This window comes from Camponotus vicinus, unplaced genomic scaffold (genome assembly GCF_025532165.1).
Source record: "Camponotus vicinus isolate PSW18456_S1 unplaced genomic scaffold, iyCamVici1.0 SCAF_13, whole genome shotgun sequence".
NCBI lineage: Eukaryota > Metazoa > Arthropoda > Insecta > Hymenoptera > Formicidae > Camponotus > Camponotus vicinus.
In genome coordinates, this window is record NW_028141949.1 from 11,701,304 (window position 1) to 11,723,936 (window position 22,633).

Sequence of the window (22,633 nt, forward strand, 5' to 3'; positions counted from 1 at the left end):
TTGCTTCACAGCTTTTCTTTCAGAGCCAAATAGTAGTACATTTAATTATTCTCCTACTTCTGAAGAACTGAAATTATTGAACCAGTAGTAGAAAATTTAGAAGAAGTTGTGAACATCGTGGAAAATGAAAGCCTAAAATATATTGCGGGTTATGCCGCTTTTAAATTTATAAATAAATATAAAAATTTAGGTACTCCTACTGAGATGTTGGTTAATCCAGAAAATGACTGGATTAATTACATTTCTAGAGGGAAAATTATAAGTCCTTCTTCAGACTTATTCAAAGTGGCAAAAGTAATAAATGAAGAATTTCAAGATTACCATGGATCCTTCATGCGGAAAGATCCGTGGATATTTAAAACAGTCGCTGATAGGGTTTTAAAAAAAATGAAAAATATAGTAATTCCGCGTGAGGTTCTATTATGTTTAGTTAGAACAAGATCATACATAAGACTTCGAATAATTAATAAAAAAATTTCGGCAGAAAATAATAGAATAAAACATAAAAGAAAAATGACAAAATTCACAAATAAAAAGTAATTTCATTTTTATTATATCTTCTATATTGTTTATTATGTGTAATGTATTCTCTATCGTTTATTATATGTTTATTGTTTCTTATATGTGTTTATGTGTCTTATATTTGTTTATTTATATTTATGTGTTTGTATTTATTATATATTGTATTATGTGTTATGTGTTATGTGTTATGTATTCTCTATCGTTTATTATATGTTTATTGTTTCTTATATGTGTTTATGTGTCTTATATTTGTTTATTTATATTTATGTGTTTGTATTTATTATATATTGTATTTATTATTTATTATATTTTTTCTAAAAATATATTCACCTTAATTATAATTACACACGAAAGATTTTTCATTAAAACCCTTTCTCTTGCCCGAATCTTCGTTTTAATATCCATTTAAATTATACAAGATGGCGGAATCTTGTCACGCTCTCTTATTGGTCAGTAGAAATGCCTGCGCAGTAGCACACCTTGTTACTTACACCATGATGCGAAGAGTACGAGCCTCCGAGGCAGTGATGCCAGAATGCCCACGCGAGCAACCGTAGTGGAGGGGATGACGCGCGCAGGCGTAAACTGCGTACCGGAGCCTCGGATAGTAGAGGAGGACAGAGATATTGTTTTCTGTCTCCTTCTCACTTTCCACAGTCGGCGACGAGGCAATGCTTCTTGTTCTCGTTGCCTCTGGCCTCTCGCTTTATTTAATACGCGTAACAGCGTTAAATGTTTTTACCTGTATGAAGTTAGCACCCCATTTTAAAATTCTAAAAGTTGTTCCAGGTTGTTCTAGACTTGTTCTAAATTGTTCCAGAAGATTAAATTTTTATAATCAAAATTTTCGCGGAAAATTAAAAAAAAACGATTTTTTAACATGGCACCCCATTTTTCAAAAATCAAACTTTTAAAGGTTGTTCCAGATTGTTCCAAAGTATTAATTCTCCAAACAAAGAATTTAAAAAGATATACTAAAAAAATAGTATCGAGCGTTCAAACAGTATTTTTACGCCTACAGCTATCATTATCATCTTATGAACATCAAATTACATATTTAAGCTAATAATTAATGTAACAACCCAGAACAACTCTCATTTTTGCCAGAACAAATTTTTAAAGGGCATTTTACTCTTGGAGAAAGACACTTTTTTTGCATTCTTTTGTATTTTTCGACCGATAACGGACGTGAGCGACACCAAAATGTAGAACAATAATAACTAGACATAGAACAACCTGGAACAACTCTCATTTTTGCCAGAACAAATTTTTAAAGGGCACTTTACTCTTGGAGATTCTACATTTTGGTGTCGCTGACGTGCCATTATCGGTCGAAAAATATAAAAAAATGCAAAAAAGTGTCTTCAAGAGTAAAGTGCCCTTCAAAAATTTGTTCTGGCAAAAATGAGAGTTGTTCCGGGTTGTTCTGTCTAGTTGTTATTGTTTTACATTTTGGTGTCGCTAACCCGCCGTTTTCGATCGAAAATGGCAAAAAAATGCAAAAAAAGTTTTTACCTCCTAGAGTAAAGTGCCCTTTAAAAATTTGTTCTGGAAAAAATGAAAGTTGTTCCAAGTTGTTCTATGTCTAGTTATTATTGTTCTACATTTTGGTGTCGCTGACATGCCGTTATCGGTCGAAAAATACAAAAAAGTGTCTCTCCAAGAGTAAAGTGCCCTTTAAAAATTTGTTCTGGCAAAAATGAGAGTTGTTCTGGGTTGTTACATTAATTATTAGCTTAAATATGTAAGTTGATGTTCATAAGATGATAATGATAGCTGTAGGCGTAAAAATACTGTTTGAACGCTCGATACTATTTTTTTGGTATCTTTTTAAATTCTTTGTTTGGAGAATTAATACTTTGGAACAATGTTTGGAACAACTAGAACAATTTGGAACAACCTTTAAAAGTTTGATTTTTGAAAAATGGGGTGCCACGTCAAAAATTGTTTTTTTCAATTTTCCGCGAAAATTTTTATTATAAAAATTTAATCTTCTGGAACAATTTAGAACAAGTCTAGAACAACCTGGAACAACTTTTAGAATTTTAAAATTTGAAAAATGGGTTGCTAACTTCATACAGGTATGTTTTTACAGCCTTTTTGTATTAATTATTATGTATTATTGTATTATATATTATGTATGCATTATATATATATATATATATATATATATATATATATATGTGTGTGTGTGTGTGTGTGTGTGTGTATGTTATATTATATATATATATATATATATATATATATATATATATATATATATATATATGTGTGTGTGTGTGTGTGTGTATGTTATATATATTAATAATTTTGAGATATGTATATTTAAATTATCAAATAATATATAATTATAAATTATAAAATTTTTACAAGTTTTTCTTATATAGAAAATTAATCGATCACAAAATAAAAAATCAATAAATATGTAAACTGCATGATAAACGGTGTTGATATCACAAGAAGACTGTTAAAAACTGTTGAAAGAGACTGTAAAATAATATAATTAATATTAATAGTGACTGCTTTATATTCAAAAAATATTTAATATATAATAATAATTATATTAATAATTAATCTGTTCTTTTTTCTTGCATATATTTATTTGTGTATATATACACACATACAAATAAATATATGCAAAGAAAAAGAACAGATTAATTATTTATTAATATAATTATTAATATATATTAAATATTTTGTTAATACAACACAGTCACTATTAATCGATTAATTATATTTTTTTACAGTTTTTTTCAATGGTTTTTCACAGTCTTCTTGTGACATTAACACCGTTCATTATACACTTTACATATTTGTTATTTTTTTATTTTGTGATCGATTAATTTTCTATGTGAGAAAAACTTGTAATAATTTTATAATTTATCATTATATATCATTTGATAATTTTATAATTTAGATATATATATCTCAAAATCATTAATATATACCACATAATGCATACATAATATATAATATAATACATAATAACTAATGAATGTACCGAACTATAGCGTCGTGCGCGCTGCGATATATCGAAGTTGTTCCGCGGACGTAACGATATATTTTTTTAATAATAACGACAACAAACGTATACTGACCACTTATACGTTTGCGTCGTGACAATAATATAAAAATAATATAAATGAGTGGTGATTTTCCTCACCACCCATGGGGTATCACCAAAGGCGCGTTAAGTTTTTTATTTTAAAGTGTGGACTTTCGCCCGGAGCCCTATTGTACCACACTTTAACTAATATTATAATATTGTACTATATATATATAATATATCTACATATAATTATCTATATTACATTTATACAGAAGTTATGTTTTTTAAAAAGATATTTTTTACACATTAATATTTTGTGAGGCTGGTATCAATTAGCGACAAGAAATATTTGCAAGTTTGGTGTCAATTAGCGACAAGAAATTTTTTAATATTTTACAAATTTGGTGTCAATTAGCGACAAGAAATTTTTGCAAGTTTACTGCCAATTAGCGACAATAAATTTTTTAATATTTTACAAATTTGGTGTCAATTAGCGACAAGAAATTTTTTAATATTTTACAAGTTTGGTGTCAATTAGCGACAAGAAATTTTTTAATATTTTACAAGTTTGGTGTTAATTAGCGACAAGAAATTTTTTAATATTTTACAAATTTGGTGTCAATTAGCGACAAGAAATTTTTTAATATTTTACAAGTTTGGTGTCAATTAACGACAAGAAATTTTTTAATATTTTACAAGTTTGGTGTCAATTAACGACAAGAAATTTTTTAATATTTTACAAGTTTGGTGTCAATTAGCGACAAGAAATTTTTTCAATAATAAATAAATTCAATGATTTTTAAGTATATTTTATAATTAAAATAATAATTTGTCTGTTAAAATAATAAAAATATATAGCACAATAATAAAATAAAAAAAAGTCAAAGGTAAGATTTGAACCAGCAACACGCAGCGTACTAATCAGGTGCCTTATCCACTGCGCTACGCTGTTAGTTTAAAATTCGTTCTTTCCGCTAGATACATAACGAGCATGTGAATTTTTGACGCTGCTCGCGTCTCGATATCTCGATACGTACGACAGCGTTAAACATTTTTCTCTTTTAGCTTGTTATATTATAGATATTTTTTATAACTAGTAAATATATTATATATATTTGCTAATTGTAAGAAAATATTGATATATCTTCTCATATTAAAAAATCAAATCGTATAATTCTTAAAAATGAAAATATATATATATAAATATATATATATATATACATTTGTTTATAAAAATTATGCCATTTAATTTTTCACATGAAAAAATATATCGATATTTCTTTACAACTGATAAATGTATAATATGTAAAATATATTTATCAGTTAAAAAATATATTAAATAGATTAATATTTATGAGATAAAAAATATATTTATCAATTAAAAAATATGTGTATAATATAAAAAACTATAAGAGAAAAACATTTAACGTTGTCGTACGCATTGAGATATCGAGAAGCGAGAATCGTCGCGTCGCCCGTCTTTCGTTGCCAGCTTGATAGGAAGGAGACAGAAGACTGTATTCTGTCCTCTTCTACTATCCGAAGCTAGCTGAAGCGCCGAGCTCACACGTACGCTTACGCTCACATCCTCGTTACCCCCTCCATTACGCGTTGCATGTTGCTTGCGGAGAAGATTTGGCAGCTTTGGTGTCTACTCCACCCGTGGGATATCCGAGTACGCCGCTACACCTCGCCGACAGCCACTGGAAGCTTTCCAGCGCTACTCTCGCCTCTGCCTCCATCACCTCGGCAACAGAGGGAGATAGGCGTGCAAACCACACGCACGTTGGTACACCGAGGTACGTAGGCGCAGCCAGCAACCCAGGAGCAAGCCGTCCAGTCTGACAGTGATTGGGAGACCAACTCCATGTCGATCGCTACACAGACGGAGGCACCACCGGTGGACCCTAACAACAACTGCCTAGGGTCATTGAAAATAACCAGCACGTTTCCGCCATTCGTTATTATTACATCAAGAGAATTCACATCGCAATCTACACTCAGCCTTATCCTCAGCGAGCGAAACAGAGAACACAAAAGAGCGAGCGAAAACAAACTAGGAAATAATAACCCTAGAGCGGATATACCTAGAGTAATCTAGAACTTTTATAGAACTGTCCAGAACTGCCGTTAAAACTACGGAAAATCATCAGCACGACACATTTTTACTAACATAAGTGTCGTGCTGGTCGAGGACATTAAAAATTCATAAAAAATTATTAATTATTGAAATATCGGTCTGAAATTGCATATATAGGCTGAATTATAGCAGAACTATCGGGAACTCTTGCTAAAAATAATAATATTCAACGCGTTTTGGTACTTTAGAGGGAAGAGTGTCGTGCTAGATTCGCGAAGTTAGCACATTTTTTCGATTTCGATTTTTTAATATAAGGAATGCGGAACTCTTTTTAATTTTTATCAGGAACTGTAGAACTATGAAAAGTGCTATCAGAACTCTTAGTATTCTTTTAAAATTCGTAGATTGTCATGCCAGCTTCACAGACACCTCTCAGAGCGATAAATTTCATCCGAAGTATTATCGAATTTTATATGATTGTCGGTCGATGACTAAAAATTGAATATGACAAAAATACGATGTCATAAGTATTTTCAAAATATGAAAAGTAACGTAACAAGTAAGTAAAAGTAAGTACAAGTAACTGTTAACTTCATTATCGTTACTAAAAAAATGTAACTACTTTATCGTTACAGTTACAGAAGAAAAATGTAACGCCGTTACTAGTCCGTTACCAAAAAAGAAAAATAACTATAACGGTAACGGCGTTACAAGTAACTTCCCAACCCTGATTGCTACATATAATACAATTAAAGAATAATGAAATTAAATCAATCAAGTCTTTGAAAATGTTTAATTTAATTGAAAATGTCTAATCGACTTTTCGTTTTCTGAAAATGATCGACCTTAAGTCGATTCATAGTCGATACTTAAAGTCGACAATAAACCGTACTATAAATAGTTGACTAAACGTCGACTTAAAAAGACGACTTCAAGTTGATTAGAAAATGTCGACTATCAGTCGGCAAATAGCTATTCGTGCTGTGTAGGTCGTCAACTTCGAATCAGTCCTGGTCAGAGGCAAATTATCAGTTCTACGAGTAATGTGTATTTACATGTCCGAGTAGATTATCAGCTTGGCTCTTCGACGAATTTTCTGTCGGGGTTTGTCCTCTTAGCTGATGGTCTCAGGTTTTAAAGTGCCTGAGACTCGCTTTTCACCCTCCCTCGTTCGCTACATGATACATTCGTCATGCACCCAGGGCGACTATCTGATTTCGAGGCCGTGAGAGGTAGGATTTGTTGGCAGAGCTGAGTTTGATTTCTTAAACTTCTGGTTTCAACCAGAAACAGTAGACATTCCTCAGAGTTTTGGCACCGTGTAAGTTTCAGCAACTCCCACAGTCGCTGAGATCCAATATCAACATTCGACCCTCATAAATTCTATTATTTTCATTTATTTGAAAAATGAAATATATTATTTTTAATGAGAGAAATATTTTTAGAAACGAATCTATTATCATTATAAAATAAAAAAATAAAATCAGCTGTGCAGTAAAAATCAATATTACCTGATACGAAAAAATCAATAATAGATGACAGATCAATGCTCATAAGTGTTACGAACCTGAACGTACGAGTTTTCTACACGAAATCATTGGTAAACTTTGTCATATATAAATCAAAATTTATTGTAGCCTCAATATTTTCGTATTAAAATTTTTTACTTCATTTTATATATATTTCTAGAATACACTATTAAAATATTGTGTAGAGATTGTAAAATATTGTGTAGAGATTGTAACATTCTGAGAGAGAATTATTTTGACATATAGGGAAAACTGGGGGCAAAAGTAACAGCGTTATGAAAGTAACAAGCCTCCTACTAAACTACACAATATGTTGAATAATTTGTACTATACAGGGTTTGTCAAAAGTGTGGAAACCCCTAAATATCTCACAAACGGTGCATTTTAGAAAAAAATGTTTCAGGCAAAAGTTGTTTGGTTTCAAAGGGGCCATAAGATGGTACCATTGGTTTGAAGAGTCATTTGAAGGTCACGTGAAGGTCACTTCAATTTTTTTAAACGGAACACCCTATATATTTTTGCAGACTCTTGTAGCTTATCTCGAGAGCTTTCCAAAACACTATAATTAAGTACCTTTTCGTTAAGTACTTTTTGAGTTATGAGGCTTGAAATAATTTCTTAATTTTACATAAACCGTAAAATATCTTGTAAAATATTCATTTTTCGATTATCTAACCTTAATACTTTTATGTAGAAAATAATGAGAGGAATCAATTGGTGTAAAGAAAACACATAGTTGTTTTTAAGAAAAAATATGGAATTGTTAATTGCAAATTACATATTTTTTCTTCATTTCACCCTTGCCTGTCTCTTGTATTCGACCCGTCATACGTTAACTACTTCCTTTAATAATTCAAAAACTAAGCTTCGGACGAAATTTTGCCGAAGGAAAAATCGTCTTAGAATTGATTCAAGAATATGTCATTTCAGGGACACAGGGGTTATTTTGAATCACCCTGTATAGGATTACTTGCATTATTAGCGACAGGGACAATGCTCCATGCATATCTTCAATATGCTTGCGGAATGTTTAAAATTGCTAGGTAAAATAATAAAAGAACCGTAAAAAAACATTCAAAAATTTAAGTTAAAAAATTTTTAAATTAAACACTACAATTATTATTTTTTAAATAAAAAGTTAATGCAGGAAATTTATTTATTTAGCACATAAAATTAATCAAATTTTCATGTTTATAATATACAAACTATATAGCATTGTAAGACAATTATTTATTTAGTTGTGTCTTGGAAGCAAAATTTTGTATAATAAAGAAGAAGATAATAAGAATATAATAAAGAATACAATAAAAGAGAAAAAGAAAAATTTTTGTTTTCCACATAACATAAAATTCTAATTCTCTATTTATGTAATAATACAAATTCTGCAATTTCAGTATATATTTGATTCTGCGATAATTTACCAAAATTATTCACACACATACACACACACACACACACACAAACACATACACGCTCCACACACGCGCGCGCGCGCGCGCGCGCACGCATACACACACACCTACGCATGCACTCACGCATCCACACACATTATTCAAATTCTTATTAAATTTTATAGAATCAAATAGATATAAATTAAATGATCGAATAATTAAGATAATATATAATTTACAGTTATCGTATCGAGAACTCAATGAAGATTGATTTGTCACAATGTATTAACTTACAGAACAAAAATTTGGTTTGCGAGGGTATAATATACGCTGTAGATATTCATCGAAAAGCCATGAAGTTAGTATCTATTATAAATTAAATTAATAGCAATATTATAAATTATATTAAATAAAGTCTTTTTTTAAGGTTTTCTGAATATTTAATATCCAGTTTTGAGATATCATTTATGGTATTAATAATATTCAGCGTAATTACGTTGAGTCTGAATATTCTTCGAGTAAGTTTTATTTATTTGCTAGAGAGAGAGAGAGAGAGAGAGAGAGAGAGGGAGAGAGAGAGAGAGAGAGAGGGAGAGAGAGAACACATTACATCCACATATATTTAAGTGATATAATATTATCTGTGTGATATACATTAATTGTATAATCTTATTTTATTTTATATTTTAATTTTTAATTATCTTTTTTTTACAAGATCACATTTTTTTCAATAGTTCCGATTAATTAGTTTTATTCATTTACAATTTTATGTTATAATTATAATATTAGCAAAAAAATGGAAAAATTTTTAATTAGCATTTATTGCCGTTGTATCTAAATCGCAATTTAAATTGATTTTACAAATTGATTACGATTTTGAAGACTTTTTAAAGACGTATTAGTATTTACAGATTGCATCATCAAAATTTAGTATGGAAGAACTTTCAATACCTGTATTATTAACAGTCTGTTGTTTTTTGTACATGTTCTTATCTAATTTTATCGGACAACAAATAACAAATCATTATAATCACATATTTGTCACTGCGTAAGAAATATTTTTACGTTATACAATAACATATTGTATATATATATTTTATTTATTTCAGCTATACGCCAAGAAAAGGACTTGGTTTACATTTCTTACTTAAAAGAACACACATCCATCCACACATCATCCCTCTTTCCTCTTTACATAAACGCCGCAATCAATATTATTTACAACCGTTATATTTTTAAAGCTATTTCCATTACTGCTCCTACTCACGCTCCTTCCCCATTTCTCTTTCTTATTTTTCTTTTCCTTTATCCTATCTTTTTTTTATAGCATTCCTCTCTTCCTTTCCATAATCTATTTAACACCTTTCCTTTTTCCACTCTAAATTTGTCATCGCATGTATTCTCTAGTCTTTCTTTGTTATTCCTACCTAGAATCTCAAACCACTTACTTGTGATATTGCACTCGCTTATATAATGGTCTAAATTGTCCCTACCTATCTTGCAGAATCTACATTTCGTATCTTCTTCGTCCAGCCAATATTTATTTGTATCCTCTAAATTGCCGCATCTTAATTTTACCATCACTCTAATCTCATCTCCTGTTTTTACTTTATCCAGGTTTTCTTTTAATAAATAACTGGGTATTTCGTTTCTCACCTCTATCTCTTTGTACCTTGTATTATATCTTGTCTCTGCTATTTTACTGTTTATTATTTGCCCTTGAATGTCCCGTTCCCTTATTCTTACTAAGCCTTCAGTATTTTTACCTTCATTATTTAATTCTTTTATTACTTCTGAGCTCCAACCATTGTTATTATAAAATCTTTCTCGTTCCAAATTATATACATCCTTTTTCTTTTTAGCCATTATGTCCTTTTCATCCCAGCATGCCCTTATCAAACTTCCGTCTTGTTTCTCTCTGCTTCTTTTCTCGTACCTCATAGCTCTTATACCCCAACCAATTTTTAATTTTTCCAATCCTAGTTCCCTTAATATAACATATCTCGGTGTACAAAAATCTAGCCTAAACACCCATCTTACATAATCCATCATGACTTTTTCCAACTCCTTTTTTTCACTCCACCCCCATATCTCTGCTCCATACTCCATTACACTTTTCACTAGGTACTTAAAAAGCATCCATCTCCTATAAAAATCATCTTTGCATAATCTTTCTCCTAAACCCCAAACCCTATTTGCAGCGATCCTTCCTTTCCTATTCAGTTCTTTTATATGATCGGCATAATTACCTTTCTTATTAAACGTGAATCCCAGACACTTGAAATTTTCTACTTCCTCTATTATTTTGTTGTCCCATTTCCATGCTTTCCTGCCTTTTTTACCTTTACTATTAAAAACCAGCACTTTTGTTTTTTCTGTATTTAATTTTAATGTCCTTTCTTTTAAAAATCTTTTTAACATACTCATCATATCTAATAAAGCCTCTCTATTTTTCGCTATCAAAACCATATCGTCCGCGTATGCTAATGACCACACTCTCACTCCTCCTAGTTCTACACCTCCTATGCCACGCTTTTCTAAAACTTTATCAATGTCCGCAATGTATAAGTTGAACAGGGCAGAACTCATCACACAGCCTTGCCTAACACCTTTCTTCGTCTTGAAGCCCCTTGTGAACCCATCTTTCGTCCTTATTGTCACCTCCGTCGCATTGTAAATTTCCTTTATCTTGTTCATTAAACTGCTCTCCACCCCTTTCTCTTCCATTGTTTTCCATAAAATTCCTCTGTCCACGTTGTCGAATGCTGCCTTCAGGTCCACAAATATTGCGAAAATCTTGTCCTTCCCAGTCGCCATACCTTTCTCCTTCTCCCTTTGTACTATATGGTTCAAGATAAAAACGTTGTCCATCGTAGACCTCCCTTTTCTGAAGCCGGCTTGGCTGTCACTCCTTTCTTCTCCATTGTTTCCTCCAATCTGTTCCTTAGTATTTCCGCATATATCTTGTATGCAGTGCACAGCAGAGAAATCCCTCTATATTTGTCTGTTCTCTCTTTATCCCCCCTTTTATATAAGGGGACAACTATACTTGTTTGCCATTCAGTCGGGATTTTACCTTCTTTCCAAATGAGCTTTATCAGGTCAGTTAGACCTCTTCTTACTGCTGTACCACCATATCACCATGCTTCCATTGGAATTCCATCGACACCTGCAGCTTTGCCTAACTTCATATTCCTGACTGCCCTCATTATCTCCTCTTCTTGCAACTCCCTTTCTGTATCTTGAAACTGTTCCTCGTTTATTTCTTCTGTCCCCATGTCATATACCTCCGTCGCCTCTTCCCCTACTTCCATTTCAGTGCCCCCTAACAACTCCATGAAGTATCTTCTCCAATTCTCTTTCCGAATATTATTCTCTTTCCATACTTTCTTCTTCCTTCGACTGTTTATGTAATTCCAGATTTTCTTTTCGTCCTTCAGTTTTCTTAATTCCTCTTCTTCCCTCTCCCTCTTCTCCTTCCTTTTCCTCTCCAACCACCCCTTTAGATATTTCTTTCCTTCCAAATAGTCTTCCTCCCTCCCCTTTCCACTCCTCCATCTTCCGTATTTCCTTTTCACCTCCCTCTTCTTTCTGGTGCAACTCCTGTCCCACCAGTCCTTGTGCCCTATTTTCCTTCTCTTCTTTATCTTGACATCCTTATACTCCAAAGCTCCAAGGATCCAATCTTTGATTTTTTTCCATTTCCTATCCACTGACTCTATTTCCTGGTCCTCATTTTCAATCCATACCTCCGTCCTCTCTCTGTATAATTTCCTTGCCACTTCGTTCCAACGTATGATCTTTTTCGACATATTCCGTTCATCTTCTTCCTCTTCTGTCCTCCTCTCTATTTGTTTCATGTTCTCCTCTTCTTCCAGTACCAAGGTCAAAGGCAGATGATCCGAGTCCACCCTGTCCCCTATTCTAAATTCCAACACTCGTTCTTGCGCACTATCATTTACAATTGCATAGTCAATTACTGAGCATCCTCTCGCACACGTATATTCCCAATCCCCCTCTGTACATCCATTCAAAAAATACCATCCTTTTTCATTTATCATATTCACGAAACTTCTACCGCCATCTCCTATAATTTTATCTTTACTCTCCCTTTCAAAGTCAAACTCATCCTCCCTACACCCTCCTAAGTTTCCTATTCTAATATTAAAATCGCCTCCTATAATAATATCCTCTCCTTCGCATCCTTCGCATTGCTCTGTTATTTTCTCCATTATCTCTTCTACATCTTTCTTTGCCCCTACATTATATACTGTAAATATATTTAGACCTTTTTCCTCATTTACTATTCTCGTTCGCGCAATTCTTTCATTGATCATTACACTTTCATTTTTCTCCGCTTCCGACCCCCAATCTTTTCTAATGCCTATTAATAAACCTCCCTTCGCCCTACCCTTCCTCCTTTCTCTTACAGCGTTAATGTCTTCCCAGATGTGCGTATCCGGCAGTCTATCCTTAATTCTATCCCACCCCTTAACCTCTAACCATGTTTCACATAACCCTATAAAATCGAAACCTACTATGTAATTCCAAAAATCTTTATCCTGTCTCTCGATACCTGCTACATTCCAAAAAATTATCTTTCGCCTATTTTCTTTCTTCTGCTGCTTCTTTTTTCCGACCTCCATTCGTGTTGTTTGCATATTGCCATCTTGAATACCATAACTTACTGACTCTCTTCTCCTAACTTGGCGACCATCTAGAAATTTTTCTTTTCTCTTAGTTCTCCTGCTTCCTCGCTCCACATATACTGTTTTCCTCCTATATTCATTTTTTTATATCCTACTTTAACTATCTTTCCTTCTACTCTCTCTATTCTTGCACGCTCCCTTATTTTTCTCTGCACCTCTCTCTCCGTCATATCATGATCAATATAAATTCTACCTGCAGATTTGTCCTTTAATTTCTTCTTCTCTTTCATTATCTTCTCTTTGGTTTCCCAGTCCTCCAGTTCTATTATTACCACTTCTCTTCCTTCTATTCCCGCAGTTTGTATACTCTTTATATTTTCTTTTACCTCAAATTCTTTCTCTAGAAATTCCCTAGCTATATCTTTTATACTTCTCGACCTTGTGTTCAACCCCCTTATTACAATCTTGTTCCTCCTCTCCTTTTTCTCTTTTTCTTCTATTATTCTTTTCAATCTTCTCACTTCTTGTCCTATTTCGTCTTTTGCTTCCCTCTCCATTACTCGCATCTCTTCTTTATTTTTCTTTACTAGTTCCGCTACCTTCTCCACTATTTCCTCTATATTTTCTCCTTTAGCAACTCCAAATTCTCCTCTCTGTCTCTCCATCTCTTTCATTCTCTCTTCCATTTCAACCAACCTTCTCTCCATTCTTTCCACTCTTAGCTCCCAGTTTTCTTTTATTTCCTTTATCTCATTCCTCAATCCTACCAATTCTTCTCTTATTTCCCTCACTCCTACCATTTCTACTTTTAGTTCCCTCAACATCCCCATCAGTGTTCCTTCTTCATTCTTCAGCTCCCCCTTCTCTCCTGTCTGCTTCAAACTTGGTGGTGTTCTATCCATCATATTACTTTTCTTAAAAATTTCGCCCGCCAGTCTCTCCCTCTCTTCTCGTTTCCTCTTGTTGTGTTCCTTCCCCTTCTCCTTTTCCCCACCGCGTACGTAATCCAATATACTCAACGAGTCTGCTCTTTCCCTTCCTTTCAGTTCCCTCACGGGCCTCTTCTTGCCTATGCCTTGCACTTCTTCCGACATGTAAACGGAGCTTAAAGCACGCCTGCCCAGTACCGCCTACTTTCGCCGCCGCAAGCCACCACCCGTCCTACCGATTCGGTTTCCTATCTACCTCCGTAAATTAACCGTGCCTATCGCGTGTTGTTACCTTATCTTACATTAACCTATTCTGCCACTCACTTATTTTAATTCTTACTTATTCGCGTCCCTGCTGCGTTTCGCGTCTTCCCCTCAATTATGCCGCTTCCACCCCTCACAACTCGCCCACTCCTGCCCCCCGCACCTTAACAAACTATCGCCTGCTCTAAATTTTCGCTAGATTATCGCACTCACACACTCTCTGACACTCACTCGTCCACATCCGCTAACCAAGTCCCCAATAACATATTGTATAATTTGTAATAACAAAGGTGGAAATTAATTTAACATGCAAAACAAATGTATATATGCAATGTATATAAAAATAATACTTTTATATATATATATTTTTTTATTTTTCTTAAATTATTAATTTTTTATAAGAATATTATTATATTTTAGATATAATATTCGGTGGTACATGACTTCTCCACGTATACAGAAGCTGATACTGTTATTGTTGTAAAGAAGCAATAGAACTTTTGGTCTGAATGTGGGTGGATTGTTTGTCGCATCCTTACAATGTTTTGCTACGGTACAAAATATTTTACATATTGTAATATTATATTGATTTTATCATATTTCATAAAGAGACGAGAAAAAGCAAATACAATACTTTACAGCTGGCCAATACATCCATATCTTATTTTACGGTCATGTATTCAATACAATAATAAATAAAACATATCAAGCAATCTCATTGGCACGATTTGCAGCAATTATTTCGTATATTCAATACTATATTTATATTACATTGATTTTATGAAACATGTGTGTGTGTTTACTGTAAACAATATCAATTTAATACAAATGTAATAAGCAATGTAAATTAGTGAAATATATTTTTAATTAATGGAAAACATTGTAATATAATCTACATTTAATAGAATAAAGAGAATATGTCAAATAAAAAACTCATTAAATAGCTTAAAGAAAAATATTTTGTCTTTTGTTATCTTATCCAACGCTATCTCTTCTATATATAATATAAAAAGATTACTCTAATCTATACTGAGTGATTCTGAGCAAACATTTGTCTTTAAAATATCAAATTTTTGAATGAATTCTAAGACAATTTTTCCTCTTGCAAAATTTTTCCCGGAGTTTAGTTTTTAAACTATAAAGGAAAATAGTTAACCAATTACGGAACGAATACAAGAGGTAGGCAGGGACGGCGCGATATAGGCGATTACGTGAGCGCTCGCCGCGATCAGCTGATTACTATACACGATGAGTGTAACAATCAGTGTGTGTGTGAGAATGTGCACGCACACACACACACATACACACACACACTGATTGCTCATCACGTATAGCAATCAGCTGATTGCGGCGAGCGCCCCACGTAATCGCCTATACCGCGTCGTCCCTGCCGACCTCTCGTACTCGTTTCGTAATTAGTTAACTATTTTCCTTTATAGTTTAAAAACTAAGCTCCGGGCAAAATTTTGCAAGAGAAAAAATCGTCTTAGAATTCATTCAAGAATTTGATATTTTAAAGACAAATGTTTGTTCAGAATCACCCTGTATTTTTGCACGATGCATTACTTCAAATTTTCAAAATATAAAGTAAAAAGAAGTTATTATCGAGTTTGTTATGTATATATTATTCTTTTTTAATTAAAAGAAGTGCGATCAAAATTAGAAATTAATTTGTAGTAGTAACTTATTTACACTTCCTTCGTGCTTGTATTATACTTTCTCAGCATCCTTAAATATTTAATTAAGCGCACTTAATATATATCTTTATACATATATATAATTATACATATATTAATTCTTATATTATTAATATGATATGATCATTAGAAATCATTTTTTATCTACCAAATAATATATATTTTATAAGGCATTTAAATATTTAATTTTTTAATACCTGTGTTACGTCCGGTGGACTAATATTTAATATCTTTAATATTTGATATATTTAATAAACATTTAAATTCAAAATATTTTTTCATCTGATTCCTTAATTTCTATTTGATTTAAATATACAAATTTTAAATTATTTTTAAATTTTGGTTTTGTTTTTAACACAAAACACGCACAATATAAACATAATATACAACAAACACATACATATAAAATAAAATAAGTAAATGGTAACTGTATTCAGAAAAATTATGTAGTTATTAGAAAACAATAACAAATAATGCTTTCACAATTAATAATAATATTAAAGTTCACAATTATTAATAATATAACAGTTTCAAAGTACGTTTATTCTGGAGGATTGCATATAGTACAAAGAAACATATACTATATCTAAGTACGTGGATATGCGCGGTTGGAAAAATGATGACCACGCTTGCGTCACTTTCGTAACCCATACACTTTTTTCCGTTAATGTTATGTGAAAACAACATGTGTTTAATTTCTTTCGGCGTTAAATCGATCGCTTAATCGACAGCTGCCCCTCGACAAAATAAAATTAAATTACAGGTGTTCCGTTTTATAGTCATACTCTGTGTTCTTTCGTGTTCCATTTGGTACAATTATGGTTCATTTTACGAAAATTAACTTATATTTTATGGAGCGTAATAATTTATACTAGAAAAGAGGACTTTGGGAATATTTAATCAACCAATTGAATGGTGGGGATAAACAAATGTCCATCGACTTCATCCTTGTCAAATGTGTTCTAGTGCTAGCAAAGAGATGATCAGTATTGAAGATCGGTATTTTAATCTTAACCGAATTTTACTGATGACTATTGGTTTATGGCCTTATCAGAAGTCAACGTTTACTCGATTTCAATCAATCTGTTTTTTTAGCATTGAAGCAATCCTTATTGTATCTCAAGTATGTATTAAAATATTTTAATTATAATATGCATTATATGAATTCTAAAATCTAATTTTGTGTATGTGTGTGTGTGTGAGTGTGTGTTTGCGTGTATATGTGAGCTACTTTTTTTCTATCTGGCAAAATTTCTCAATCTATTTATTTAAAAAAGATATCAATTGAAATATAAGCAATTGAATATCGGAGATACTTCTGAAACTCCGAAGAAGCGCAATTAAATAATATAAAGTATTATTCTTTATTTATATATTCATAAATATATTTAGATTTTATCTTATTCTAAATTTATAATCTATAAAATAAAGATATTTAATAATATTTACAAATGTTTATTAATATAATCTAATAAAACTTGTATATGAGTGGTAATATGTAAAGATTTCTGCTAATAAAAAATCGATCGAAAATTATGATTATTTATAAGAATATATTTCATCCTAAATATATTATTTAATATATTATATATATCTAAATATAATATATTCTAATGTCGTAAGGATATTATCTCATCGTCTATATGATAATTTCTTACTTTTACGTTCAACTTGCATTGAATATTTTATTATAAAAAAATAAAATTGTATATTTGTAATGTATTATATCTCATTCTATATATAATAATATAAATATACAAATATATTTATTAATACCATGTTGTAATAATATAAATATAATTATATCACTAATACGATATATTCGTCTCTATCTTACAAAAAATTATTTATTTAAAAAATTATTATATAAAATTAATTTATTATATTGCCATGAGATAAGTTAACTATAACAACATAGAATTTATAATTTATTAATCAAGAATAAAGATACTTGTTATATAAATTATTTTGAAGAAAATTATTATTTACAGCTTATAATACTCCTAACTTCAAAGTTTACTGTTGATATTGTTATTAAGATTCTATCTCCCGCATTTGCTTGCATTAGTTTCACACTAACATACAATTCGTTTTACATTAATGGCGAAACAGTAAGTTATCTATTATACTTATCGTAATATCTATTATATCTATTATATCTATTATATTTATCGTAATAAAGGTTCATATAATAAATAAACGTTTGTTTTAAAACTTCGTAGCAGTCTTTATTATACTTTACAAAAAGATAAATAGAATAAAAGCTTGTTACAAATAATATAGGTAATATATTTAATGAAACAACTCCAGCTTATATATGATGATATAAAGGACAACAACGAATTCATGATCATTGAAAAATATGGAAACAATGCGAAATATTATACGATTATTTTAATAAGTGAGAAAATGTCTCTTTAATTACGTTTCATAGTTCATATTTCAATTTCATTAATGAGCCAAGTTTATTACAAAAGCCTTTACATAAAATAAAAAGTATTTTGAATCATGTAAAGTGTTATATAGCGCTTAAGTTAAAATGCACGAGTTTTTATTGCTATAATATTAACATATTACTTGTTTATATTATTATTTAGTGTTTTTCTTTTTCTTCGTATCCGTTCATATATCTGTCGAAATCTGGTCGGATTTTTTCGACGTTATTTTATCAGCAGACAAGTTTCGACAACGTCATGTGCAGATTACGACTGATTTTGTAAAACAAGAACAATATTCCCGGCAATATTTACGGCAACTGCATATAAATATTGCTATTTACACAGGAATTGCTGCAGTAGCAGTAACCGGGGCAATGCTCATTACATATTTTCAACATTTTTGCGGAATGTTTAGAATTGCTAGGTAAAGTATTAATACAAAATTAATTAAAATATTAAGGTTAAAAATAATTATATTTTGTTTTTGTGCAATTTTGAAATAGCTATTTATATTGGATTATCAAAATAATCTATCAAATATGCGGAAAGATGAATTAATTATCTCATTAAATAAATGAATCACACTTTATATACAAGATATTCAAAATCTATGAAATTGTTATTAAAATTACTTGGATTGTTTAATCAACTTAATTGTTCTCTTGAAACGTTAGGAAAATAATGATTTTCAAGGATGAAGATATAATTGATATATGTATAACAGGATATAAGTAAATAATATTATCTTAATTCTGCTATTAAAATAATTGAAAATTTGAAATAAATTTTAATCCGTATTTGAAACTACACATTATTTCAAACACATTTAAATAGTTACATTAATAATAATTTCTTTTAAATTCCATAAAGTTTTAATAGAAAAACGACTCTGAAATACGAAAAACATCGCAAAAACTTATATAAATATTATTAAAGATATTAAAATACGATTTATTTTATAAAGCGCTTCAAATTGTATGAAGCATTACTTAAACAAGAGTATAACAATATAAAATATCCTTAATAATCTAAAAAATATACAAATGCTGATTTACTTATGTTAATATTTATATTAATATTATATTATATATTAATATCTTATATTAGTCTTATATATTAATATTATAAACGTTGCAGTCTTTAATTGACTGCATATTATATGAATTAAGATTAAAATCATTCTATCTCAAAGCTAATTTTGTAAATTTATTCATAGTTACCGTATCCAGAATGCAATGCAGAATTATATATCGCAAGATATTAATTTACAAAAAGAGAGTTTGATTCATAAGGATATAATTTATGCTATAGATATTCATCGTAAGGCTATGAAGTTGGTATCTATTCCAGAATATATATACAGTATGCGTAATAATTTATTTTCCTATTTTATAATTCTTATTTTTAAAGATTTTCGAATTATTTAATATCTAAATTGGAGACATCAGTCTTGTTATTAATAATATTCGGTGTGATCACTTTGAGTTTCAATATTTTTCAAGTAAGTTTTGTTTTTATTAAAATGTGTTTATCAAAATAAATTAAACATATTTTACATTAGACACATGACGTTGCGCGCGCATCATTTGCCTTTTAAAGTATTAAATATAATATAAATAAAATAAAAAACACAATTAATTTAAAAAAACTGTTAATCATCGCGGTAATGGTACAAATATAAGCACAACAAATCGAGATAACCAATCAGCATCACGAAGAAAGAGGCAACAATGTCAATAACATGCCATTTTTTAGAGACGAATTTTGTAATATGTTGTCTTATACTAAATGTACTTAATCGTCTTTTTGCCGATATTTCTATTCTAGCGATACGTAATATAACATTCTAATAATATAATTAATATAATTCTATCTAATATAAATCTTTAAATGTAGTTTATCATAGTTTTGGTAATATTTTCGGCTATAAGAAAATTTAGTTAACAATTATTAATTTTTAAATAATAATTCGCAATATCATTGCTATAAATAACATAAAAATTTATAAATTTATTTATATTGAGATTTGTATAAATATTAAGATTTCGTTTTACTTATTTTAACTTGTAATCGATTTATTTCTTAAAAATCATAAGTATAGTTAAAAATCTATTATTATTATATATATTTAATAAGTTTTATAATGTTTCGAAATTTAATCTCATAAATATACCTGTATATTTGTGAATTTAATAAAAAAGAATATTATGAAAGTAAAATTTATATAAATACAATGTAATGCGATAGAAATAAAATATATAAGTCAAATAAAGATGACTAATAAAGTGATTATTAATTTATAAAAAACGAATTTAATAATGATTTAAAATTTAATTATGATTTAAAATATAACAGATTATTTAATTACAATTAAAAAATTTTTTTAACTCTTTTATAATCTTTTTATAAACTTACACATTATAACATTGAGATTCATAATGTGTATATTAGGTGTTCCAGATTGCATCATCAGGATATAACTTCGAACAATTTTTATTACCTATTTACATTGTAGTTGTTTGTATATTATACATGTTTTTGTCTAACTTTGTCGGACAAGAAATTATAGATCATAATAATGACGTATATGCCGCAGCGTAAGAAATATCTTCAGATTACATAATTTTATCATTTTTTATATAGTATATAAATGTTAATAAAAAAATGTAAATTCAAAAAGTGCACAAAATGAATATATATCTCATTAGATCTTTTCACTTTTCTTAAAGTTTTATTGATTCATTATATTTTCACATATAATAGATATAATGTCTGCTGGTATACAGCTCCTCTACATATACAAAAGCTAATACTGTTTCTGTTGCAAAGAGGTAACAAAGCTTTTGGTCTAAGCATCGGTGGATTGTTTATAGCATCTTTAGAATGCTTTGCCACGGTACAAAACATTTCATATGTATCATAATAAGTCACGTATTAGGTAATAAATCACAGAAAGAAATAAATGCATATTTTCTTACAGCTGATAAAGACATCTGTATCTTACTTTACTGTTATGTATTCAGTCCAATAATAACAGTAAAAAATATATATAATTGGTATCCAGTGGTGTAGAAAATAAGGTAATTATTTACTTATACGAACCACCTCCCGATTTCAATAATTCTCACATATGTTATCAAGATCATCATTCTGAGTAATGTTGTGAAGGTTTTAGTCGGCGGTCATTGTTTATTAAAAAGTTATAAACAAAAAATGTCTAATGAATAATATGTAATGTTATGACACCGTATATAAACTATGTTGTCGTTTGACATTGTTTACTTTTCTTATATTGAAATCAGGTAGTGGAACAATGATAGACTTCTATGTTTTTGATATTTCTTATGACTTTGAAAATATTTAAGAAAAGGTAAGTTAGTAAAAGGCAGATTGTTGTACAATTAACATGAAGATCTACGAGTTTCTCGCTTTAACAACAAAATATGATGAGTTATTCAACTATTTGTGCGCGAAAAATGTTACATTTGTAACTTTCTATACAAAGTGAAGTGTATCCCGCATCACAAACACGGGTTGGGTTAGGTTATATCTTCTGAAAGTGGTGCCCTCCTGCAGGGGGCGGAACACACTGTCCACGCATGTACTTTTCAAGATGAAGCAAAGTTTACTAATTTTGACCTCCATTAAGAGTAAATTTTGCTTCATCTTAAGAAGTACATGCGTAGGTACAGTATATTCCGCCCCTCCCTGCAGGGGGCTCCACTTTCAGAAGATATAACCTAACCCAACCCGTGTTTGTGATGTGGGATACACTTCACTTTGTATAGAAAGTTACAAATCTATGTGAAATTATGCAACAATAGACTTTTCTTTCGATAAATGTATTAATGAACTTATGAAACTTCTTTTGTTTATATCTTTTGAATAACAAACAATGACCATCGACTAAAACCTTGGCAACATTACTCAGAGTGATGATTATGATAACATAAGTGAGAATTATTGAAATCGGGAGGTGGTCCGTATAGTAGTAAGTAATTAATTACCAAAAATAATATACTTTATGGTCAAACAAATAGAATATGACAAATAAAAATGTATAAATTTAATACCAACAAAATGAA

The 22,633-nt window shown here is 30.3% G+C and overlaps 1 protein-coding gene and 1 pseudogene across 1 annotated transcript; both read left to right on the plus strand.

The window, feature by feature from the left end:
• LOC145963989 (uncharacterized) overlaps positions 1-15,105 on the plus strand; it is a 30,141-nt pseudogene extending 15,036 nt beyond the window's left edge.
• Positions 15,106-17,065: 1,960 nt separating this feature from the next.
• LOC145963990 (odorant receptor coreceptor-like) lies at positions 17,066-21,579 on the plus strand. Its single transcript, XM_083086346.1, has 7 exons — positions 17,066-17,096; positions 18,708-18,972; positions 19,765-19,881; positions 19,959-20,049; positions 21,009-21,145; positions 21,312-21,444; positions 21,529-21,579. The coding sequence occupies exons 1-7, from the start codon at positions 17,066-17,068 to the stop codon at positions 21,577-21,579; spliced, it is 825 nt and encodes a 274-aa protein (XP_082942472.1).
• The last annotated feature ends 1,054 nt before the right edge of the window (positions 21,580-22,633 follow it).

What these genes read in the sequence shown, in the direction of transcription:
- LOC145963990 (XM_083086346.1), top strand. Translation starts at nt 17,066, where the DNA reads ATGTGTTCTAGTGCTAGCAAAGAGATGATCA. An exon ending in GGAATGTTTAGAATTGCTAG is followed by an intron (nt 18,973 to 19,764) that starts GTAAAGTATTAA and finishes ATTTATTCATAG; the next exon opens with TTACCGTATCCAGAATGCAA. An exon ending in AATGACGTATATGCCGCAGC is followed by an intron (nt 21,146 to 21,311) that starts GTAAGAAATATC and finishes CACATATAATAG; the next exon opens with ATATAATGTCTGCTGGTATA.